At 47.2% G+C, this 21639-nt stretch overlaps 1 protein-coding gene across 1 annotated transcript in view; it reads right to left on the bottom strand.

The window, feature by feature from the left end:
• The window catches only part of CACNA1I (calcium channel, voltage-dependent, T type, alpha 1I subunit), a 167555-nt gene that overhangs the window by 54697 nt on the left and 91219 nt on the right, over window positions 1–21639 (bottom strand). The window contains exons 4-5 of the mRNA XM_009322567.1: window positions 17228–17325; window positions 38–197 (exon numbers count right to left, since the gene is read on the bottom strand). Of these exons, the coding sequence (XP_009320842.1) occupies window positions 38–197; window positions 17228–17325 (258 nt within the window). The remainder of the gene's footprint in view (window positions 1–37; window positions 198–17227; window positions 17326–21639) is intronic.

The following is a 21639-nucleotide window of genomic DNA, read 5'->3' as shown; positions in this document are numbered from 1 at the left end:
GAAGAAAGTCAGGAGAAATCGTCTACCAGGCACTCACATTGTGAAGTTCTCCTCCATGAAGCAGCGGTTGCGGAGCAGCCCGGCCCACAGCTGCACCCCGATGATTCCAAAGATGAAGAAGACAAAGAAGCAGAGAAGAAGGACGTTCCCCAGCATGGGCAAGGTGTCCAGGAGCAAGTTCACAAGGATGCGCATGCCTGCAGGGGGAGAAGAGAACCAGAAGGAGCAAGTGTGGGATGGAGGGACAGAGAGAGAGAGGAGGAAAAGGAAAAGGAAAAGGAAAGGAAAATTTAGGAGGGGAAAAAAAAAAGCCAAATTAAGATAAAAGCAGAGTGTCAGAAATTAATTACTGCCCAAACCAGGCTAGATTTATGATCATTGCCCTTTCTTGTCCTAACCTCTACTGACAGGCAGCCAGCAGAACTGCTGTGATGCTATGATCTCTTAACTCTAGCCCTCTGTCTGCAGCAGTGAGAAGAAAAGGGAATGAGACATCAGCTATCTCACTGATATTCCCCCCTCGCTCTTTCCCACAGAAGGGCAATGGAGTGAAAACTCTGTCCAAAAGGTGCATGGCAGCTCAACAGCCTCAGACATCCCAGTTTGAAGACTGTATGCTGCAGCCTGTAAGAATTGCATCGACGGTCCACGGCCAGCCTGCCTAGTGGGATGAACCTCTCCAGCACACACAAACTGGCATAAATTGGTCTTCTCAGTGGCAGTCTCATCAGGGAACAGTCATGGAGACCACACTCTCCTCTCTTGTCTAGTCACCCCTCCCCAACAGAGCTGGAGCACACAGGCAGCGGGCACAGCATCTCTAGCCAGTACAAATGTTTCCAAAATCACTTTTTTTCTTTCATTACCTAATAAATTCTTTCTGTGGTTTTATTTCTCCCTGGCTCTTCTGCTCACACAGCCACAAGCAGGGGTAAAGACAGGCTCCTTTCTCCATGGAGATAATGACTTTTCCTCTGCTCTCCAGGGATGGTGAAAGTCTAGAAATCCTTCCAAGCATCACTGTACTGCCTTTACCCCAGCGCATACCTTGTGCGGTCGTCTCTCCTCACCTCCACGGAGGTCCCTCCCCTGGGGGCCCAGGGTGTTCCTTCACTGAAGATGTTCCATGTAGGCCAGCAAATAATTAGCTAATTAGGTATTTATAACCAGTTCATTACTTCAGATGGCAGTGGAAGGGGAAAGAGGAGGGGAAGATAAGATTAGGATTCTTTGACAGCCCTTTGAGGCATAAGTTAATCCCCCTTGTGTGCCCAGCGTCAAGTAATTAGCCGCACGATGCTGTGTATTACGCTCTATTTCTATTCCCCAAGCTGCTCACGCCACAGAGAGCGGAGGGAAACGGTGCCTGCGGGGGGCATGCAGGCGTGGGGTGCACGCACACTGAAGGGAGAAGGGTGCCTGGTGTGGGACATCGGACTGGTTTAGCTCAGGAGGGAGTGTTTTGGGGACGGATGGGGGTGGGAGAGACAGGAGTGGTATTTGCAGGTAGGTGATGTGTAGGAAGGAGAAGACACTTAAGGATGGCTACATGGGATCATGAAGGATAAGGAATGATGGCATTAGCTCTAAGGCCAGGCTGTGGAGCAGCAGCTAAGCCCTGCTTGCCTGACTGCCCAGCTGTATCACTAGTCACCAGTTAAGGCAGATTCTAGACAGTACATCAGTAACTCAGCAGTGCAGGGGCACAGCTCCAGCCGCTCACTGGGGATCGCGGACATGCCATGAGTCACTGATAGCTTTCTGATCTGTCACCACACAAAGCCCAACAGCATAGCCACAGTGCCCTGCTGCCTGTTGCTGTGACCTGCCAGGCTCTGGAGCAACGTTCTGCATAACACTTTGGCTTTAAGGCCACACACCCTTACTGCAGTGCAGTGTGTTTCCAGCATTAACACTGCTTCACAGCACGAGCTCCGTAGTTCCCATAAACTGTCCTGGTCAGTACATTGGGGAGGGCCAAGTGACACGGGAAGCTGTGCCAGCAGCGCTGCAAGAGGGGGCGATGTTTTTCAGATCAATTGATGCTAGCTCCATCTCAGAGCAGAGGTAACGGGAAGAATGAGACTGCCCTTACGCTGAAACGCAGAACAGACAGAACAGATGTCCTCACCAGAGTTTTACAGACAACACACTTTTGGGGTCAGAATTTGCAAAAATTGATTTTGTCCATGTCCCAAGAGAAGACAAGTGACTTCTAAAACTTGCCTGCCTTTTCCTTGGAAACATCCTGCCTGCCCATACGTTCTCCATCCTGACTCTCAGAGGGGCTACTGATGGTACAGCATTGTACTACCCACAGCTCCAGGATCATAGCAATTGCCCTCATACTAGGTCCTCTGGGGTACCTGGGTCCATAACCCAAGAAACAGCAGGTGGCCCTATAGCCAGGCAGGTGGCCACAGCATTGGGCATCTTTTCCACATCACAAAGAATTTCAGCATCGGTGGGCTCCATTTCTAAGTCCAAATGAAACCCAATTTTGATTTTTTAAAGATTTCCCAGTTGAACAGTATCATCCTTCTCTGCCCATTGATTCTGACTGTGGATGTGAGATTGGCTCTTCCCAAAGCAAGAATGCTGAACCTACCCCTATACAAACATCAATTGCAATTCTTCTATAGGCCAACCACCTCTAAAACAAATCCATCACTTCACTTTGTGCAAAGCCTCTTTGCTTCCTGCCCTAAAGTGCAAAGCAATTGCTCTGGGAACCCATTTTTCACCAGAGGCATCAGTTTTCCACCAGGAAACAAAATGGACCTCCTCTGCTGAATTCACCCAGTTAATGGAGGTACTTCAACTACTGCTTCCATACAGATGAAAGGCACAGCGTAAACACAAGCTCAGTACTTTTGTTCTCTCAGTTGTTAGCCTCCCCTGCTGCCTGTGCTGTGCTGCCTGCAGTACTCATGCCTGAGTCCCTGGGCCCCGTCCTCTGCTATGGCATTTTGGCAGTGCCCCTCCTGCACCTGTGCCAGCCCCTATGGACACTTTGGGGGGAAGCCCTCACAGCATCCTTGTCCCCTCCTGAGCCAGCAACCCTGCATGGGTCTGTCTGCAGCTGGGGCTTTGCAGTCCCCTGGACCCAGGAAGGGATGGGCTGGTCTGGCAGTCACGCCAGGGCATCTGCTGTGGGTCTCCAAGAAAGGACTCTCACTGCCAGGCGTCTGAATGCTTTCATGGGCAGAAGGGGATGAGCCCCACTCAGGCAGAACCCAAAGAGCAATGTGTCTACACAGCCTGACTGGAAACAGGTTGCAAATGGCCCCTGGTTCCTCAAGCACTCACGAGGTGTGGGGGAAAGAGGGAGAAAGCCTGAAAAGCCTAAGGATGGAGGGTGATGATTTACTGCAGACCCTGGTGGCTGAGATGACAAGATCTCTAAAGCAGCTGCAGGGCAATGGAAATGGGCAGAGGGCAAGGCAGGGGTGGCGGCATATTCGTCAGTGCAGCTTTGGGAGCATCCTGCCCTGGAGAACTGGGATGCCTCCCTTTTCCAAGGGGCCTTTGCCAGACAAGCCTCCATCCACAGCAACACCGGTGCATCTTGCATGACAACTTCTGGAAGGTGCTGGAAAGCTGGTTCTTTGGCAAAGTCTTGCTGCTGCTTCTTTCCTACCTTCCACTGCCTCTGCCTGCTGCTCTGCCCCTTTACTTTTCTCTCACTGTGCCTACATCTCCTCTCTACCTCTGCACTGCTCCGCAGCATACATGCACATGTCTCTCGTCCTCCCTCCCCACTGCTGCCTTTCCCCACATCCCCATTTGTCCTTTACCATTGGCAGAGCAGAAGCCACGCTGGCTCACAGCAAGGAGGGAATATGAAAGGGACAATGACCTTTTCTGAAGCAGACTTTGAAAAAAGGAGACATTCCCTGAGAAGAGAAAGGAAGAGGGGTCGGGCAGTCTGGAGGAAAAGCAGGGAGGGAGAGCATTGATGAAGCAACATTCAGTAACCAAACGGGCTCCCAGGGCATCAAATATGAAAAGGTTTTGCTCTTCAAGGGGAAGAAAAGCTAGAAACATGAAATATTCATGAGTGCCAGGTGTGGGCTCTGAAAGGCCTTTTCTCTTCCCCACTCACCCTCATGAGGAGGCCAGGGGAAAGGAGGAAATGAAATTACATTGGCTGTGGGCATCCAAGGAAGGATTCTCACGAAATGATGCTCAGACAATGCTTCCCTGCTGCTCACCCATGCCCTTGGGCAAGGGGCGGGGAAGGGTGCTTGATGGGACCTCACTGGCAGGTCTACTCCTGGTAGGATATCCTGCGGGAGCAAAGCCATGAGCACAACAGAGATGCGTTCACCGCTCCAACACAGCAGTAGATGTTGGGGGGAAAGTACGTCACAGGGATGAGAAGTGGCAGGAGGGGGAGAGGAGTGCTGGGGAGCGAGCTGTCAGAGGGAAGCACAGGGCTGAGCAAAGCCAAAAGATGAAGCAAAGTTGCTGAACTCCCTCCTCGGTTCAGGCAGAGCAAATCCTCTGCCTCTTCCCAGCGGCATCCAGAGGTCCTTCCTGACAAACTCTGCAGATGCTACAGTGACCATAGCTCTCTTCAGACACTTGCCATCAACCCTGATTAGCCTGGCTGTCACAGCTAAGCGGACTCTCCTGGCATGTACCAGCCTCGGGGAAAGCGTGGCGGCGGCTGCAAGTAGCTGGGGCAGGGCTGGGGAGGAGGCAAGCTCCAGACAGCCAGAGCCAGCTACGCAGTGCAGGTGTGCCCGGCGGCTTACCACCGCCTCCCCCTGCTCGGCATCACTCTGTCACTTCGTCTTCTCTCCGCCTGCCTCTTTCCAAGAGTGAGGACCAACAGCTGAGCTGATTCACTGCCTAGCACTATCCACCCCGAGATCTGAACGGAGGACTGGCTCAGGAAAGGGTGAGAAACCCTATTCTTTCTGGTTTCTTCTATCTCACCCACCTCTGAAGCTTTTGAGTCCTCCCCAGCTCTACAGTGAGGGAAAAAGCTAATGTGTGCAGAGTCAAAAGGAGATAGTGGTTTGAGGCAATCATTCCCTTGCTTAGAGTAAACCAGATAGAAGGGAACATAATTCTCAGCACCCATCTTATCTGCATCATCAGCCAAGCCACCAATTGTCATTTTAACTGGAGCAAAAGCAAATCTCTTCCCCATCAATATTTGTGACTGTAGCTGGCAGGACATTTTGCAGAGTGCAGAGACTGAAGCATTGTTCTGTCCCTCAGCCAGGCCGCTTGTCCAAGTGTGCCTTCTTTCCTTCCTCCCCTGCCCCAGGACACATGGCAGTCCACCCAGGCAGAATTTTCCTGCGCATGTTTCTTTATGGGAATTTTCAGAACTGAGGAATGATTCCAGTAGATAGATGGTATTTGTGCAGAGAGCACACAGGGAGAGCTGCACCTTTTTTTTTGGTGGCCAAGCCCTGTAGTTAAAATAATCTCAGTTTGTGTGCACAGTGCAAGCTGGTGCTCCAACTTGTAGCCCTCCTCACTGATCTCTTGCTGATCCAAGGCTTAGCTGCCATTTCACACACTGCATTCATTTCATTAGCTAAAATGTGGGGCCAAACTACTGCAAAGAGAAGCCGATCAGCTGTGTGTGCAACAGTAGATGCACTGCCAAGTTCATCATTATTATAACCTACAGCTTCCCTCACCACCCAGATTTTTTTCACTTTGCTGCATTCCTCCTAACTGAGGCCTCTCCTGCAAACACACGTGTAAGCAAGAGGAGCTCAGCTGGAACAGCTGGTGTGCAGCTCCAGATGCCTTCTCCTCAAGCTGCAAAGCCAGCATCGCTCACATTGCAGACCGTCACCTCTTGCTTTGCACCAATGCAACAGAGAGCATGTCCAGATGGCTGGCCTGACCCAGATTAAATGAACCCTATGGAAAAACAGGTCTAACTGACAGTATGGGTGTTGTGGTTTAACCCCAGTCAGCAACTAAGCACCACACAGCCGCTCGCTCACCCTCCCCCCCCACCATGGGATGGGGGGAGAGAATTGGAAGAGCAAAAGTAAGAAAACTCGTGGGTTGAGATAAGAACAGTTTAATACTTGAAATAATGATGATAATAATTATTATTAATGATAATAACAAATTGTAATGGAAGTAAAACAACAAGAGAGGGAGAGAAACAAAAACCCAGGGGAAGAAAAAACCCACAAGTGATGCAACTGCTCACCACCCACCGACCAACGTCCAGTCAGTCCCTGACCAGCAAGTGGTGCCCCCCGGCCAACTACCCCCAGTTTATGTACTGAGCATGACGTCACATGGTATGGAATATCCCTTTGGCCAGTTTGGGTCAGCTGTCCTGGCTATACTCCTTCCCAGCTTCTTGTGCACCTCCTTGCTGGCAGAGTATGGGAAGCTGAAAAGTTCTTGACTTAGTATAAACACTGCTTAGTGTTTATAAACAACTAAAAACAAAACTAGAACATCAGTGTGTTATCACATTATTCTCATGCTAAATCCAAAACACAGCACTGTACCAGCTACAGCTAATTAACTGTATCACAGCTGAAACCAGGACAACGGGGTAAGTCTTAAACCAGCTCTGCTGCTAAGGAAAACCTGCCCCAGACACAAGTGTGAAACACTGGCCTCATTCAGAGGTAACCAAAGTCTTTTCACTGATCTCTCTGTCAGGTTCCCAGAGCGTTTGTAGGGTATGTTTAGGGTTGGGGGTTTTGCACTTGCAGGTTGTCAGCATGATCCATAGTTTAGGAGCACCACTGAGTTCCTCACCACCACCCCACTCCTGCCGACAAGCAAAGCTTTCTAGCATCTCTGACGGGCTCAAGACCCCTCATCCAGCTCAGCCTGTGGATAACCTAACCTCCGATTATCCAAATCTTTGTCACTTCTCATCTTGACCACAGACACAGAAAATATTAAAGTGTGACATTTCCAGCACTTATAAAGCTTCAGCCAGTACAAAAAGCTGTTGTTCATTTCCTCAGTAGCATGGGCACATCAAGCCTCGCCTTGGTGCAGTGACTTCCTTTAGGATACCGAACTCAAGTTCAAGCATTAAGTGTCCTCAGTCCTTACTTTCAAAGTGCTCCTCAGCTTAAGCCCGAGGTAGCCAAAAGAGAGACTAAAGCTCCAGTAAAAAAACTGTTGGCCAGAGCTTCACCCTGCTATGACAACAGAGCTCTCCAGAGTAGGTTTAAAGTGTACTGATGTAAGAGGAAGAGCTCTCTCAAGCTTGCTCCGAGGCTGTAGAAACAATTCCCTCAGGAGCCAGGGACTAGCACAGACCTCACTGCTTTTCACTTTGAGAGCAAGACATATACCTTAGATGGATCAGGTCTGGGCAACATGAGCATCAAAAAGAAAAGGAAGAAGAGGAAAAAAATACACAACTTACAACACACACACAACTAAAACAATGACCAAAAAGAGAGTGCAAATGAAACCTGAGATGTGCTGTTTTCCTTGGGGGGAAGATGAGAACACAAACACGTGGGCGCTGCATAGCCACGATGCTCAGCACACTGCCGAAGGGGGCTCAGGTGCCAGAGCCAGGGGTGAATCTCAATATTCTGAATCCCTCAGAGCTTTCCTTCCTACCTGCCCATCAAATGTCATATGCACATCAAGGAAATAGGCCCCTCCTAGTGAGACTTAGCATAAAGAAGCATCAGCAACCTTGAAAATTATAATTCCCTTTAGCATGGTATATAGCAACAAGTCCCATAGAGCCCTGGCCTGGCTCACACCACAAGTAGTTATTGCCACATCTCTTTGCTGGAGATGTGCAGTAAATCCTACAGAGAAACAGGCCCAGCTTCCATCACAGGGTAGTAAAGATCTCTTTACAAAGGATTTTTTTTAGAGAATACCAAGGTGTCAAAAGCAAAAAAAACCCAAACCAAAACAAAAAAAAAACCAAACCACCTTGGAGAATGCTAAGAGAAATACACACCAAGGTCAGGGAAAATGATCTTCTCACCAGATCATAAATAATGCCAAAAATGAACTGTGGCTTGAAGGGTCAGACTCTAGTCTTACCTTCCAAGCCTTTCACAGAAGGCAGGTAGTCTAAACAGACCCTGTGGAGTCAGCTCAGTCCCAAGCTCTTATATTTCTCAGCTTTGTCCAACGTGCACAAGACCCAGCACACAAAATAGTTCCTCCCTGATGGGCTGAAGCCCCACGAGCCCTACAGAGGGACCAGAAAGCAGAGCCATGCCAGGTGGAGCTGCCAGGTGATTTGAAGAAGCAAGCCCAGAGATGAGGCCTCCTAATTGCAGACCTGACCCCAGGGTTACGGTGGTCTCAAGAATGAGGGCAAACTCCAGAGCATTTACCTTGACACCTAAATGCTGACCCCTCTGGAAAAAGAGGGGCCTCAGTCCACGCTTTGCTGGGATCCAAAAAGGAGGAGACACCTCAGCTGTGCAGCAGGCTGCATCCTAGTAGGGATGCTGTGAGCCCAGCTAAGGTCCCTGGATAGCAACAGAAAGCTCATCCGCCACAGGCACTCACATTCAGTATGTGCCACCATAGCATGCTTGGTAGCCACATAATCTGTGACATGAGCACAAATGGACGCAGTCAAAGGTCTCAGTCAGGATCCCCCTTCTTCACTCTCTCACCCCATTAACCCCTTGCAAGCTTTGGGCTGTTAAGTAACCTTCTCTTGGAGAGCGATGCCAGGTGTCAGGTTATTTCTTAGAAAGGTGTCTCTCTGGGGGACTGCTGTCGTTCTGTTCTTTTTTCTAATACTGAACATCTAATAAGCAACACCTACTACCACCTGCTACTGTTGTTCATTCACTGATCATCTCATTTTTTCCCCATTTATCACTGCAATGATGACTGCATTCACTGTCAGTGAAAACTATTAAAAACATACAGTGCCAGCTTTTCTTCCAGAATTGCAGGGGTCACCCAGCGCTAGGGATAAAAGGTAACTCCAGTGCCCTGGCTGCGAGCCGCTTGCCTCCATTCTATAAATACCCTTAAGTTCTTTACACATCTCTAGTGCTGTGTAAGTAGGACAGAATAATGCAAAATATTATGTAAAACAGTGTTAATGCAACTTCTGGTTAAGATTTAAGGGAGCTAATTTCCTCTTGCTGTCACTAGCATGAATCGTGTTTCTTTCTACTGCAGGCAGTGATGTGATGTTAGGTGAAATGTGTGTGAAAAGGAGAATCGGGCCCAAAATACACAAAGATCGAGAAATTTAAGGTTATGGTTGTAAATTGCCCTGCCCACACACACAAAGTGTAATTTGCATTAGTGTAATATGACATTATCTTTCACCCCATAATACACTGTCATTATTGCGCACATTTCCATGGTATCCATTGCTTGATAGGTCCCATGAGACAGATTTTGCAAAACAGCTCAGCTCCCATTTAGGCAGTAAAATACGTGGCCGGGCTTTCGAGAGCGCTCTGTACACTGGAGGCTGAGCTTGTTTGAACAGGCAGCAGAATTGTCACAATGGGAGCTGCGAGGCGCTGAGCATTTTTTAAATTCTGGCTGTGCAGGTTCCCCTAGAGGAGAAGGGAGAAATAAAGATTCCAGCAAAGGTCTCTTTATGACTCGTTTTTGGTTTGGGTTTTTTTCCAGGCTTGCTTTACTTCCAATAACACAAACTCCAAAATGCTGTTGCTAACTCTTGTGATTTTTATCGGGAGTCTTGGGATGTGTGGCATAAACCTTCAGGCGTGAAATCTTGCTATGACTTGACAATCTCGGATCACAGTAAAAAAAAGAGAAGCAGTTTCTATTCCTCACTACTATGGGTGGAAAAAGAGGACTACAAGATTGGAGTCATAGGTCTAAAGGTCTGAAAGCCATGGGAAAAATAAAAATAATCTGTCATATTTTTTCCTTTTCCTTTTTCAAATCTCATGGTTTTAAACCCATCTGACAACCTAGAAGCACACAATTTGTGACTTTTGAATACTTTTTTATAACAACAGTGAAATCGAGCAGACTGGTTCAGAGAGGGAAAGATGACTCTCCCGTGATCTGTGACCGCAAAAAAAGGGACTAAGCAATGTATGGTACAAAACAAGGCATCACCAGGTCTACATTTCCTGCACTTCAGTGTTCCCCAGCTCCCTGCCATGATGCTACACTAACACAGGGATATAATTTTCTTTTTGTTTTGGTTTGTTTTTTTTCCTCCCAAATTTACTTTGATTACTCATTTAAAGACGTGGCAATATATTGCACACTGTGGAATGCACATGAAAAATAGCACTGAGATCAGACAACAAGTAAATAAAATTGGAGCCTGTCTTCAGTGACTGAAGACTTCCTCCAGCACTACAAGATGTGGGTCTGTTACAGCCTGCTTAGTTTGTTAAAAAGTCCCAGAGAAGCATTGATTTGCAAACCCATCAGCGTATTTACCTGAGAGTCAATAGACTTTCTTTATACTAGTCCTTCTTTTGGTTTTGATTTCCTCCCCTTCCCTCCCTCCCTCCCCCCCCCACTTTTTCTGCATTATCCTACACACAGAGGTGCACCACACCTTCACGTGCTGTGCCCGGCAAACCCTGCTGCTTGCCTCTCATGCATTTCTCCTTCAAGCCCCACTCCTTCTCTGCTCTCCTCTCTATTGATCCCCACACTGCTCTGCTCCCCCTCTCACTGTTTCCCTGCATCCTGAACATGCCTGTCTGATTTAGGGCTTGACTGATTTGATGAAGAGCTGCACGTACAGGAAAGTGCAGCTCTGAGTTACATTTCCATCTCCGGTCTGTCCACCTCTCCAAGGCAAGGCATCCTTCAATGGCCTTCTCTGGGCATAAATCACATTGCTCTCTTCAGTGCTTCACTCCACTTGGCTAGGAGATTGGGTTGGGAAGGGAGGATATAGACTGAACTCGACCCTGTCGGTCGAGTCCATCCCCTGTTGGCTTTTCTCCATCCTTTCACTGCCCGCCTGCCTGGGACAGAGCCTACAGAAAGCTGGCAGCTTCATCTTTGAATCACACATAGCCTGACCAGGGAATGAAAAGGGCTTTTTGACCTCTTAACTTCTGTGTATGGATGCTGCGAGAGAACATCACTCTTGTCCCTGTACTATAACCTGCTCAGGACTGTGGCTGCATGTGGATAAATCTGTGTGTGTACACAGTTGCACATGTTTGTAAGCATGGTTTGGGTGTCACTGAGATGTGATAATAAATATTTACAGAGCAGCTTATACAAAGAACTGTGGATGACATAAGTTTGAATATTTGGAAAATACAACATCTGAGCTTCAGTTACCACTTAACAAATAAAGCCACGAGGGCAAAAAATGTACTTCCAAAAGAGTCAAATGGAAGAGTACATTTTTGAAAGGGAATCAACATTGGAAGAGAACAAATAAGTGATGGTCCTCTTTCAGAAACACTGAGGCATCTGAAGCAAAGACTCTGTAAGGGGAGGGTCTTAGAAGAGGAATCTCATAATCCCTTTGCATTTCCAACTGCTAGGGCAGGACTGTGCCTGTCAAATGCGCTTGCTTTTTGTCTGATCTAGCTGTAAATGAGACTGTTTTACAGCCTAATATATCTCAGTCAGAAGCTAATTTCACACATGCTCATCAGTGAAATTAGTGCTTCAAAAAAACACATTTAGAGAAGTAAATGTCATCACTTTTCCCCCGTGCCAAGCGTGGGGTTTGTAGCCAGACCACTCTGTCTTAGGCACTGTTACAGCACCAAACACAGGTAGCTCGGTGTGGAATACAGATTTAAGGCAGGCATATAAATACAAAACGTGTTTTTCCCATTCCAGGGTTCAGCTGCCTCAGACTATTTTTATATTGGTGCTTTGGTCTAGTGACCTGAACGCAGGGCTAAGAGTTAGGAGATGTCAGTTGTATTCCTGAGTCTGCTGGTGACACTCACTGGGTCTCACTCACCTGGTTTGAAACATGAGAAGATTAAACTAACAAGCCTTGGTTTTTATTTTTGAGATCTGTAGAAGAAAAGTAGAAAACTCTGGTGTATTTGGATCCATGGAACTACTATAATAACAATAATTAATAAAAATGGAGCTAGACCAAGATTTTCCTACACAGTGCTTTTACCAGCAAAAAATGCTATTTCATTGAAATAGAAACACTTCAGTGTTGTGATAGTTATTGAAACATCATTTAGCAAAAAGAAAAGGAGGACAAGAGGAGAGGAAAGCATTTTTATACTAGAATAGCATAGTTGAGGGTTTTTGATTTTTAAACTTCTTTGTCGTGACAAAGTATAGAAAAAAAAATCAAAAAGCCAAACAAACCACCTAAAATTAGGCAGAATAAAACCACATTAAAATGGATGGGAAATGCTTATTCTTGTTCTGACTGAGAAAAAACACATTTAGAAAGAGCAGAACTTCCCACAAATCTGAAATTCTATTTCCTGCACAGCTAGTAATAAGAATATAACATTATATTTCTAATGCTTATACCTCCACATAAGTATTACTGCACTTACACACCAAGTATTAGCACATGTATACACTTTCTATTCAATAAAGCTGCTATGCAACACTTTGCAACAGACTTCTTCACTTCTGTACAGTGTGCTCAGCTGAAGTAATCTGCTTCCAAATGATGAATCAGTTCCTAAGTTGTAAGTGGAAAAGACATCAAACACAATGCAAGGACTCTTCTTTGCGTAAGACCAATGTGACAAGAAAAAGTAAACTGAAGAAACATTTTCTGCTCCAAGGTAAAAAAAAAAAAGTAATAACAGAAGCAAAAGAAAGTCAAAGGATCAGAAATGACTACAGACTCCCTGCTCAAAGCAGGCAGAAATAAACCAAAACCAGCCTTCCCCCCAGACCTTGTGCCTTGCCATGGGAAGAGATGAAAGAGCTAGCAGAAACAGCAACGTTTCACCTAGCAACCTGCCACACAATTGCAAAAGGATAAAAACAACAAATGGATGTGGAATTTCACCCCAAGCCCAGGACACAGACATGCCCAGAGCAGAAACCAACTACCTCTGACAGAGACCTAGAAGGTATTTTCTTCCTCTTTACACTTTTAGGTGACTCACAGGCCTTGTCACACCAGCTCACCGCCATGGAATTGAATCACATGGTAATTGGACCAGAACAATCTCTGATTCTTTGTTTCATGCATTTTCAGACAAAACCCCAAAAGGCAGCATTCCTGGGGCTGTAGTCAGGAATGCAAGAGATAAGCAGGAATACTAATGAAGGTGTGATACGTATTACAAAACTAGGGCGCCTCGTGTTTTCTCTAGTACACTTCAAAGATGACATGCGATTGGAGGAATGATCAGGCGGGGCAGAGCCACAGACTTCTTCATCCAGAAGTGAAATCCAAAATGGTCAGTAGAACATCCTGCTGAGAATTGCAAGAAATGCAATCAATTGCTGATAACCAGTAGCTAAAGATCAGCTCTAAGCCTGAAGCAAGGAGGTTTGAAACCTAGAAGTGTCTCCAAGTGAGCTCTCATCCCTTGGACAATCCTGTTTTATTTACTTTACTTACACAGTACCTCTTACTTGATTTAGGGCTGGAAGGACTTCCTGTGGCAGCGAGTTTTACAGCCTAATTACGAACTGGGTGGAGAACTTCTTCCTTAACGGACATTTGCCACCTTTCGGTTACAGTGGATGTCCTTTCCTTCTGTCACGATTCAGGTAGGAGAGTCTATGAATCCTTTACACTATACATAACAAGTACGGCACACACAAATAGCATTTGTCAGCTCCTTGTGGGATATTGCTTCAAAGCATCAAAAGTCTCACTGTAAGGAAAGGCTTTCAGTAACATGTTAAAAATGAACACAGGTAAGCAGACTTTAGACATATCCGAATTGGGCATTTAAACTTCAGCCTTGGCCACCTGCCAAGAATATAAAATAAGTTTATTTAACAGGTGATACTTTTTCCTCTACCATGTTGCTACTGTTTCCTTAGAGTCATTCTGAATTTCCTCCCTCCTAGTTTTCTGGCATCGCTTCTTTTTTTGCTTCATGTAGTATGAAATTTCTCTCAAATTTCTCCAGAAATTTCTCACTTCAGTACATGGACTTTTCAAATGCTGGCTGATTATTAGAGTATTACTGTTCTTTGGACACTAAATAATCTACCCAGACAGACCACTTCAGCACTCTTCTGCTCATGCAGTAATCACACAGGTTCCTAATCACTTTGTCCATTCTCCTGATAATAAACTGCTGTTATTGAGTCCACACGGCCAGACTCCTCTGTGAAAATCAGTCCCTACCTGGGTGCCCATGTGGAGGCCTTTGAAATGGCCACCGGTGAATGCTGGGCTACATTGTCCCATCGCAGCCTTCTTAACATGGCCAAATATCTGCCTTTGGGATTAACTCCCCTGCCCCTCCCCAAATATCTCACACTCCCACCAAGATCTCAATCTCCCTCTGCCTCCCGCTGTGTTATTCCCCTCTTTCCTTGCTAGCACCTGCAAATCCTCCAGCTTCGTACCATCAGTACATCTCACTAAGAGACTTTCCTCTTGCTTCAGATCAGTAATGAAAAACTTTAAAAAATACATTAAAAAAAGATTTGTGGCCAAAGGTCCCATTAATTATGTTTGCTGTACCCCACTAGGCACCTTCTTCCAACGCAGCTCATTCCCATTTATCATAAGCCTTTGTTTACAGCCTCTTCGCCAGTTTTCAACCCTCAATTCAGTGCTTCCTCTCCCAGGGAATCCAATTTTTTTTTTTTTTTTTAATTAATTAACGGCAGGATGTCTTTCTTCCAAAATGTTCTCTGCATATAACCACAGATTTATGTAGCAAGAAAGATACATAAAGGTTTAACCGCAGAGTGGAAATTAAAACAGCATCAATTTCATACAGGTAAAGTTTTATACTGATAAAAGGAGCAGACAGGCAGCATCACGGCTGGGACAGTCAGGGGAAATTCAACAGCCTGTGCTCTGCAAAGGCCAGGCGAGGTGATCAAAATCACCCCCGGTGCCTCCGCATGGATGGAGCAGGTCCCTGGTTGGGCCAGTTCTGATGCTGCTCACACTGCTCCTCCCTGGGACAGCTCCCGCTGGCAGGGGAGTGACTCCGGCTGTTCCGGGAGCTAAATAGGAATAACACAAGGCCTCGACTTTGTCAGTCAAGCTTTCCTCCTGACCACTGGTGTCCAGCAATTAGCATGGCAGATGTCTGCAGGAGTCAATTGGATACCGTTCAAGATGGTCCCACTCATCACCAAGGTTAAGTCTACGCTGATAACAGGGATCAGCCTCAAAGTGGTCTTTGAGCACAGACTCACGGGACTCCTTATGAAGCAGGGAGGAAAGGGGGCTGCATAACATGAGGACGGTGCTGCCCTCACCCTCATGGAAGGGGTGAGCTTGGCATGCACGACATCCAGGCCACTTCCTCACAGAAGAGATGCCCCCGGCGCAGTGCATGCTCGCAGCCAGGACTGTGGCTGGCTCCCCCCCCTCTCCTTTCTGGAAAAGGGGCACAGAGATGGAGCCAGGCTGGGGAAGTTGTTCTGCTGACAGTCGATAGCCAAAAGGTTGTTCTTGGCTCCCATCTTTATCACCCCATGATGGACCTGTTATATGCCTGGGCATATGCTCAGTGCCCAAACCAGCTGCTTCTCTGCCTGGCGCCCTCCTGCCACATTGGGCACACAGGACTGTGCCTCCATTCCTCCATCACACCTTCCAGCACCCTCTGTCCCTGGCTGTTGCCCAGAGATAAAAATACACCTGGGAAAAGGGACAAGACCCCTTTCTAGAAGGGCTCTGCATGGAGCCGGAGACCCTCAAATCCGCCTCCACAGCATGTTTGAGAAATAGGTGGCATTGTGAAAGTGACTTTAGCACAAGGAAAAACATACGATGCAGACTGGGAGGTTGACTGTGCAAACTTCCTCAGATCTGGAAAAGAAGAAGGAGCATCTGAGCTCGAGCGAAGGATTAAGAGAGCTTTGGCAAGGTCTTAGCCGCTGCAGACTGATTAGGGAGATTATGGGGAAGAGTGACTTCCTGCCATTCTGCAAGACAGAAAAACTTGTGGAAGAAACGCCTAAAGTCTCACAGGGCTGCATGTGGCAGCTGCTGCCTTTGCACAGGGGATAGCCAGAAACATTGGAGTGACACAGTGGACCAAGTTCAGTGCTCTTGCAACCCCTCGACCCCAACAGCTTGCAACCAGCCCGCTGCTTCACTTCCATCCACCCGGATACAACCACTGCAAAGCCTGAGCCACCTGCATTGATGTTTCCTGCAGTTAAATAGCGACGGCAATACCTGCTTACTTGCTCCAGGGTTGCAGGAAGAACAACACTGACTTGAGTTAAAAAAAAAGAGATAGGCAGAGGAAGGGAAGAAGAGGGAAGAAACAGTTCAGCACCAATAAAAGCTGCAAAGCACAGCAAAGAGGCTGGTCTTGTCCCCATCCCATGGGAAGGGAGGACGCGAGGGCTGTGGAGGGGCCACCAGTGCAGAGCATGTGGGAGCAGCACATGTGCGTGGCACATGCCCCAGGGCTGCGGCTCGTATCTCAGGGCTGCAGCACCTCTCTGGTTTGCATGCAGACCTGAGCTGAGGAATGTTTCTTAGACCTGAACGGCACCGGCGAGCAGCAGTTCAGCTGCTGACACATCCAGGCTCGCACGCAGCCCTGGCAGCCCTATGCCCAGCGGCGCTCAGCCCAGCTCATACACACACGCCAGCTTGCAGGGGGGATGGTCGGCACAAAAGAAGAAGTACAAAGCTCAGGGTGAGGAGGAGAGACAAAATAGCTGGTGCTACACACCCCTAAGCTGTAATGGCACGAAAATTTTTCAGATGAGAGGATCTGGCAGAGCGTGTGAAAGCCTGAGCAAACCAATTCTCCCTGCTTCCACCAGCTCACCCCTCTCCAGACCTCACACACATCCCTTTTTGAGGCTGCAGGTGTTATCAAACCTTCAATGTCCTTCAGTAAGAGCGAGAAAAAACCCTTTCCTTTACTGCACATTGTTCAGCTTCAGCTCCTGAGCCATCAGCATGGCCCTGCATGAAGGATGACCAGGGCAGATATGCTGGGAGACTGTAGTTTTCCTGCCCATCCAACGACACCTCTTGGCCCCATGATGGGGAAAAGCCTGCACACACCATGCAGCAGCCTCCACTCAGTTTGCACCTGAACCCAGCCTGGAAAACACCACCACACACATCCTTACTGATCACGTATTCCCCACAACTCAAGCTGAGCAGGTGTAAGAGGGAAGCACGACTTACTAGGCACACGGTTGATAGCTTTCAGGGGTCTCAGGACGCGGACAGTACGGATTGCAGATAAGTTAATGTTTTGGAGATCCAGGGAGTACTCCACCATCCTGCAGAAGGGGGGGGAGAGAGAGAAGAAGAAAGTTTAAAAGAATCCAAAATCTTGGCTTGAGTCACAGAGTTGTCATTTCTTCATTGAAGGTTTCTGGAAGTCATGGGGACGAAGCCTGAGTCTTTGGGAGCAAAGCTGAAGCCTCCGGGAGCAGGACTGGCGCTCACAGCTCCCCTGTGCAGAAAACACAGCCTGTCTGTGGGACGGCAGCAAGGCAGCAAGCAGTGAGAGCGTACCGTGAGGACACAGGCCAGGAGCTGCGATAACACTTACCTGCTGCGACTGTCAGGAGGGAAAGGTGCTGCAAGAAGATGCCCCAATGAGGAGCGTGTGCTCCTGACGAGGGCACACACACAGGATGGACATTTCCCACGAGGCCAGGAGGAGAGGGGCTGCATAGGCAGTTCTGCTGAGCATTACCTGCAGCGCAGCGGGGTGCTCCCCATGTTCCTCTCATCTCATAGTGCAGGATGATGTACCTGGAGGCAGCTTCAGCTAACCTGTTTTACCTCATATAGAAGCAAACTCTCTACATAAAGCAGTAACTGCTTCAGCTAGGTGGGAAGCCTTCTACCATAGCTGTGAATCGCTCCTTTCTGACACCAACCAAAAGGGGAAAAGCCTAATTTTAGGACATATGCTAGACCTTAGCTTTCCTAACCCAACAGTGTGCTCCCTAAATAACTTCAGAGTGTAAATAGCTATGACTAATGCATTGGCTTTGCTGCAAGAGCAGCAGGTGCAGGTGAAAAAAACTGACCTGGCCCAGCATGCCTTAGCCCAGCGCTCCCCTCCTTGCTCAGTACGGTCAATGTCCAGTAACTTGCCTGCCTCTTGGAAAGCACGGAGAGAAACTGAATTGTGCTAACCATTTACCAATTTTATGCTTTTGGAGGAAGGCTGATCAGTGCTTACTCAAGACCCTTTGCACTGTGTTCATCTACACCATGCAGTTATGTCCTTTGTGTGATGCCCCATGTCTGTGCGTTTATATCAGTGTGTGTTTTTCCTCCTTTATACACAATTCCCAATTTCATCTGACTGGATCCTAAGCCTCTGTCTGCCACTAATGCTTTCTGTAGGCTAAGTCAGCAATTTCTGCCTGAGGATCTCAAAGCATTTTTGCATGTTTTAGTGAATATAGATGCATGAGACCTCTGAGAAGACATGGGTTGTTGTCACCAGCTTCCCCGGGGTGACCCTGATGTGCAGAGGGGATCAAGAGGGTGACAAAGCTGGCAGGTGAAACAGCAGCAGAGTCAGGACAGAAACTGTTTCTCCTGAATCTCTTCTCAGATGTGAATAATGAAGCTACAAAAAAGCTCCTTTTTCTTTCCAACATGCTCAAGATACAGGGAGGGAACAGGGGACACAGACTTCTGTTACTGCACCCCTTCTTAAACCAAAAACATCACAATTTATATAGAAAGACCCACAAGTCAATAGTCCAGTAGCTTAAAGTCCATCCAAATCCCCCTGCCCAAGGACCACTGAAGAGTGAATCAGAGAAGGTAAGTGAGACGTTGAGAGGGAAATGGGGTACAGCCAGTCTGTAAGAAATATCAGAGAGAGGACTTGAGCAAAACTTGAGTGAAATGGACTGATCAACAGATTCAACATTGATCACCCTCTTCACTCAAAAGGACCTTGAAGAACAAATGTCTGGTTATCTGTCTACACCTTTCACAAAAGGGACTTGTCAGAGTGATAGATTTTCAAACACAATGGGGTAAACCTGTCGAAGTGTTGTGACTATTCTCTCTCATGCTCTCTTTCTTCCTCTCCCTCATTCCTTTCACTCTGTTCTCTCATGCACTTTTAGGGTAATTACATTAAATAATTCTTCCTCTGAAATGCAGTGGTATTCATTTACCTCCCTGGAGCTGTCAGTTCCACATACACTGAGTGCAGAAGGAGAGAGGAGGGATTTCATGCAGATAATCAAAATATTCACAACCCCCAAAAAATGCAACCCAAAAAACCCCCACCCCAAACCAAGCAGCAATACTTAGATAGCCTACAGAAAGCATTAGTGGCAGACAGAGGCTTAGGATCCAGTCAGATGAAATTGGGAATTGTGTATAAAGGAGGAAAAACACACACTGATATAAACGCACAGACATGGGGCATCACACAAAGGACATAACTGCATGGTGTAGATGAACACAGTGCAAAGGGTCTTGAGTAAGCACTGATCAACCTTCCTCCAAAAGCATAAAGCAAGATTGCCACATCAGCGTGTTGTTGCTCCAGAATTAGACAAACCTGCTGAAACTTTGGAACCACAGTTATGGCCAAAGCACCGTATAGACGCAGCTGTATTGCTCCCAGGACGTGGGCTAACATCTCTTCACACCAGAGACCTGACACGTAGAGGCAGCTTCATGACTGAAGGAGTCCCTAAGCTGCAGTTTGTTATAGGAGGTAGGTATACACACAGAAACAAAAAGCTTGGTGAAGTCCCACAGAACATCCTTTCCTCTCCTAAAAAAACATGTCCCCTAGAGCACTGGGTTGAGGTCAGACCTCTGAAGGCAAAAAAAATTATTTTTGAGCAGTAGCAGAAAAACCTGAAACACACTCTGTCAGATGCCAAATAAAAGTAGCCCAAAAATATGTCTAATTTCAAAAAGTGGTCTTTTCTGAACTGCAGGTGACCAAATGAGAAGTCCTGAAGAACACCGTGGCCCTCACAGAAACTGAGTGCAGAGGAACAGCACAGAGCTAGGGCTGAGATGAAATCAGTGGGCAGAGGTGACATCTTTTCTTAGACTTAGCCATGCAAAATTCATTTAAAAATAGAACCTCCATTTACAAATCATTCAAGTTTTGTCCTCTTGTGGCTACAGCCATATTGCTGGCATTACAATAGGAGTCACCTTAACCAGGTGCACACTGCTGCCCTCTCCTAGGTGGAATGAGCTTTTCATCTGTATTGCACAGTCTGCATGTCACTAGAAAAGTAATAATCATCAAAGTAGTGAGCACAGGTCCTTCTGAAGCAAGACGAATGCTACCCTAGCTGCAACTGTGCAGTTCCTACAGCCAGTGAACCAGCCTCCTGCAGCTCTCAGTGGCTGCAGATTTGCTGCTATTACATTCCAGTTTAGCTAGGAAAAAAAGGCCAAACAGTCAATCACTGCCAATGAAAATGTCAGACTGTTCCCAAGGATGGGTCAGAGAAGGGTAACCGTTAAATTTTTCAGAGAGCAACTTCTAGCAAAAGCGAGCTCAGCCCTAGCAGGCCCCAGGGCTTCGTCTTGCTTAGCAGACCCCTTCTGCCTACGGTTCTTCCTGAGGCCTCCTGGTCTTGGCTGTAATAACAGAGATGCATCCAGGATGCTTAAATCCCTGCGGATGAGTTATGCCTATTGCAGTCACATAAATCATATCCAAAACAACTCCAACACAATTCCAGTGCAATTTTGCATTAGAGCCACTCGTTCTCACCTTTTCATTCCTAGTGATGGCTTTAGCATCAGCTTATGTTCACGCTTCTCTTTGCACAAGGGTAGCATACCCATACCATGATGGACTGCAAGGTGACTGGGGTGAAATGAAACTCCATTGATTAACAAAAAGCCCCACATTTTCTGTGTGGGTAAAACCGATGAATCCAAACGTTGCCCCCTTTCTCTAATGAAATGGGATCTCTAAGCGACTCTACTGGAGTCTCTGGGCATCTGCAGCATTTCAGGGATTGCCAGCCCAGCTGTTTTTGCTCTTATCTTTCTCCGGCCATCCCTCCTCCCCACTGCCTGGAAACCCTATACACATAACCCCTCTAGGTTTGGGCTGTACTTGACCTCCTACTGCCACATGTGGAGGTGCTAACAGGTTGACAGAGTCAAAAGGGCATGTCACAAAAAGTGGTCAGCCAGAACCTGGCAGCAGATTTATGACAGTAGGTTCATATTTTCCCATGTCTGTGTCTCAAGACCTAGTGATGGTGGATTATGCACGCGGTGCTTATTTGGTCAGGCAGGCACCCGACCTTCAGTGCTTGGATCCTTATTGCACCAGCAACCCGGGAACTGTGTGTTTGCTGGGTGTTCATAAACCAAGAGCAGGGAAATGTTAAAGCCAGTACAAAACGGTTGCCTCCTTATTAAACTCCAGGAGTTTTCCAGGCTCCTTATCCTCGCTTTGTGGCAGCTCGGTGCCAGGAGCAAGGGTAGCCCCCACAACCTGACTGCCCTTCATCTATTTCTCCCCTCTTTCTTGGCTGCTTTATGCATGTCTTATTTGTAAAAACCTTAGTTTCTTTAAGGTCCAGAGGCAGACAAAGTCTAGGAAGTGGGGGGGGGGGGGG

Source organism: Pygoscelis adeliae, unplaced genomic scaffold (assembly GCF_000699105.1).
Source record: "Pygoscelis adeliae isolate BGI_AS28 unplaced genomic scaffold, ASM69910v1 Scaffold60, whole genome shotgun sequence".
Taxonomy (NCBI): domain Eukaryota; kingdom Metazoa; phylum Chordata; class Aves; order Sphenisciformes; family Spheniscidae; genus Pygoscelis; species Pygoscelis adeliae.
Note: the sequence above shows the minus strand (reverse complement) of the source record. Positions and strands in the feature narration are given on the sequence as shown.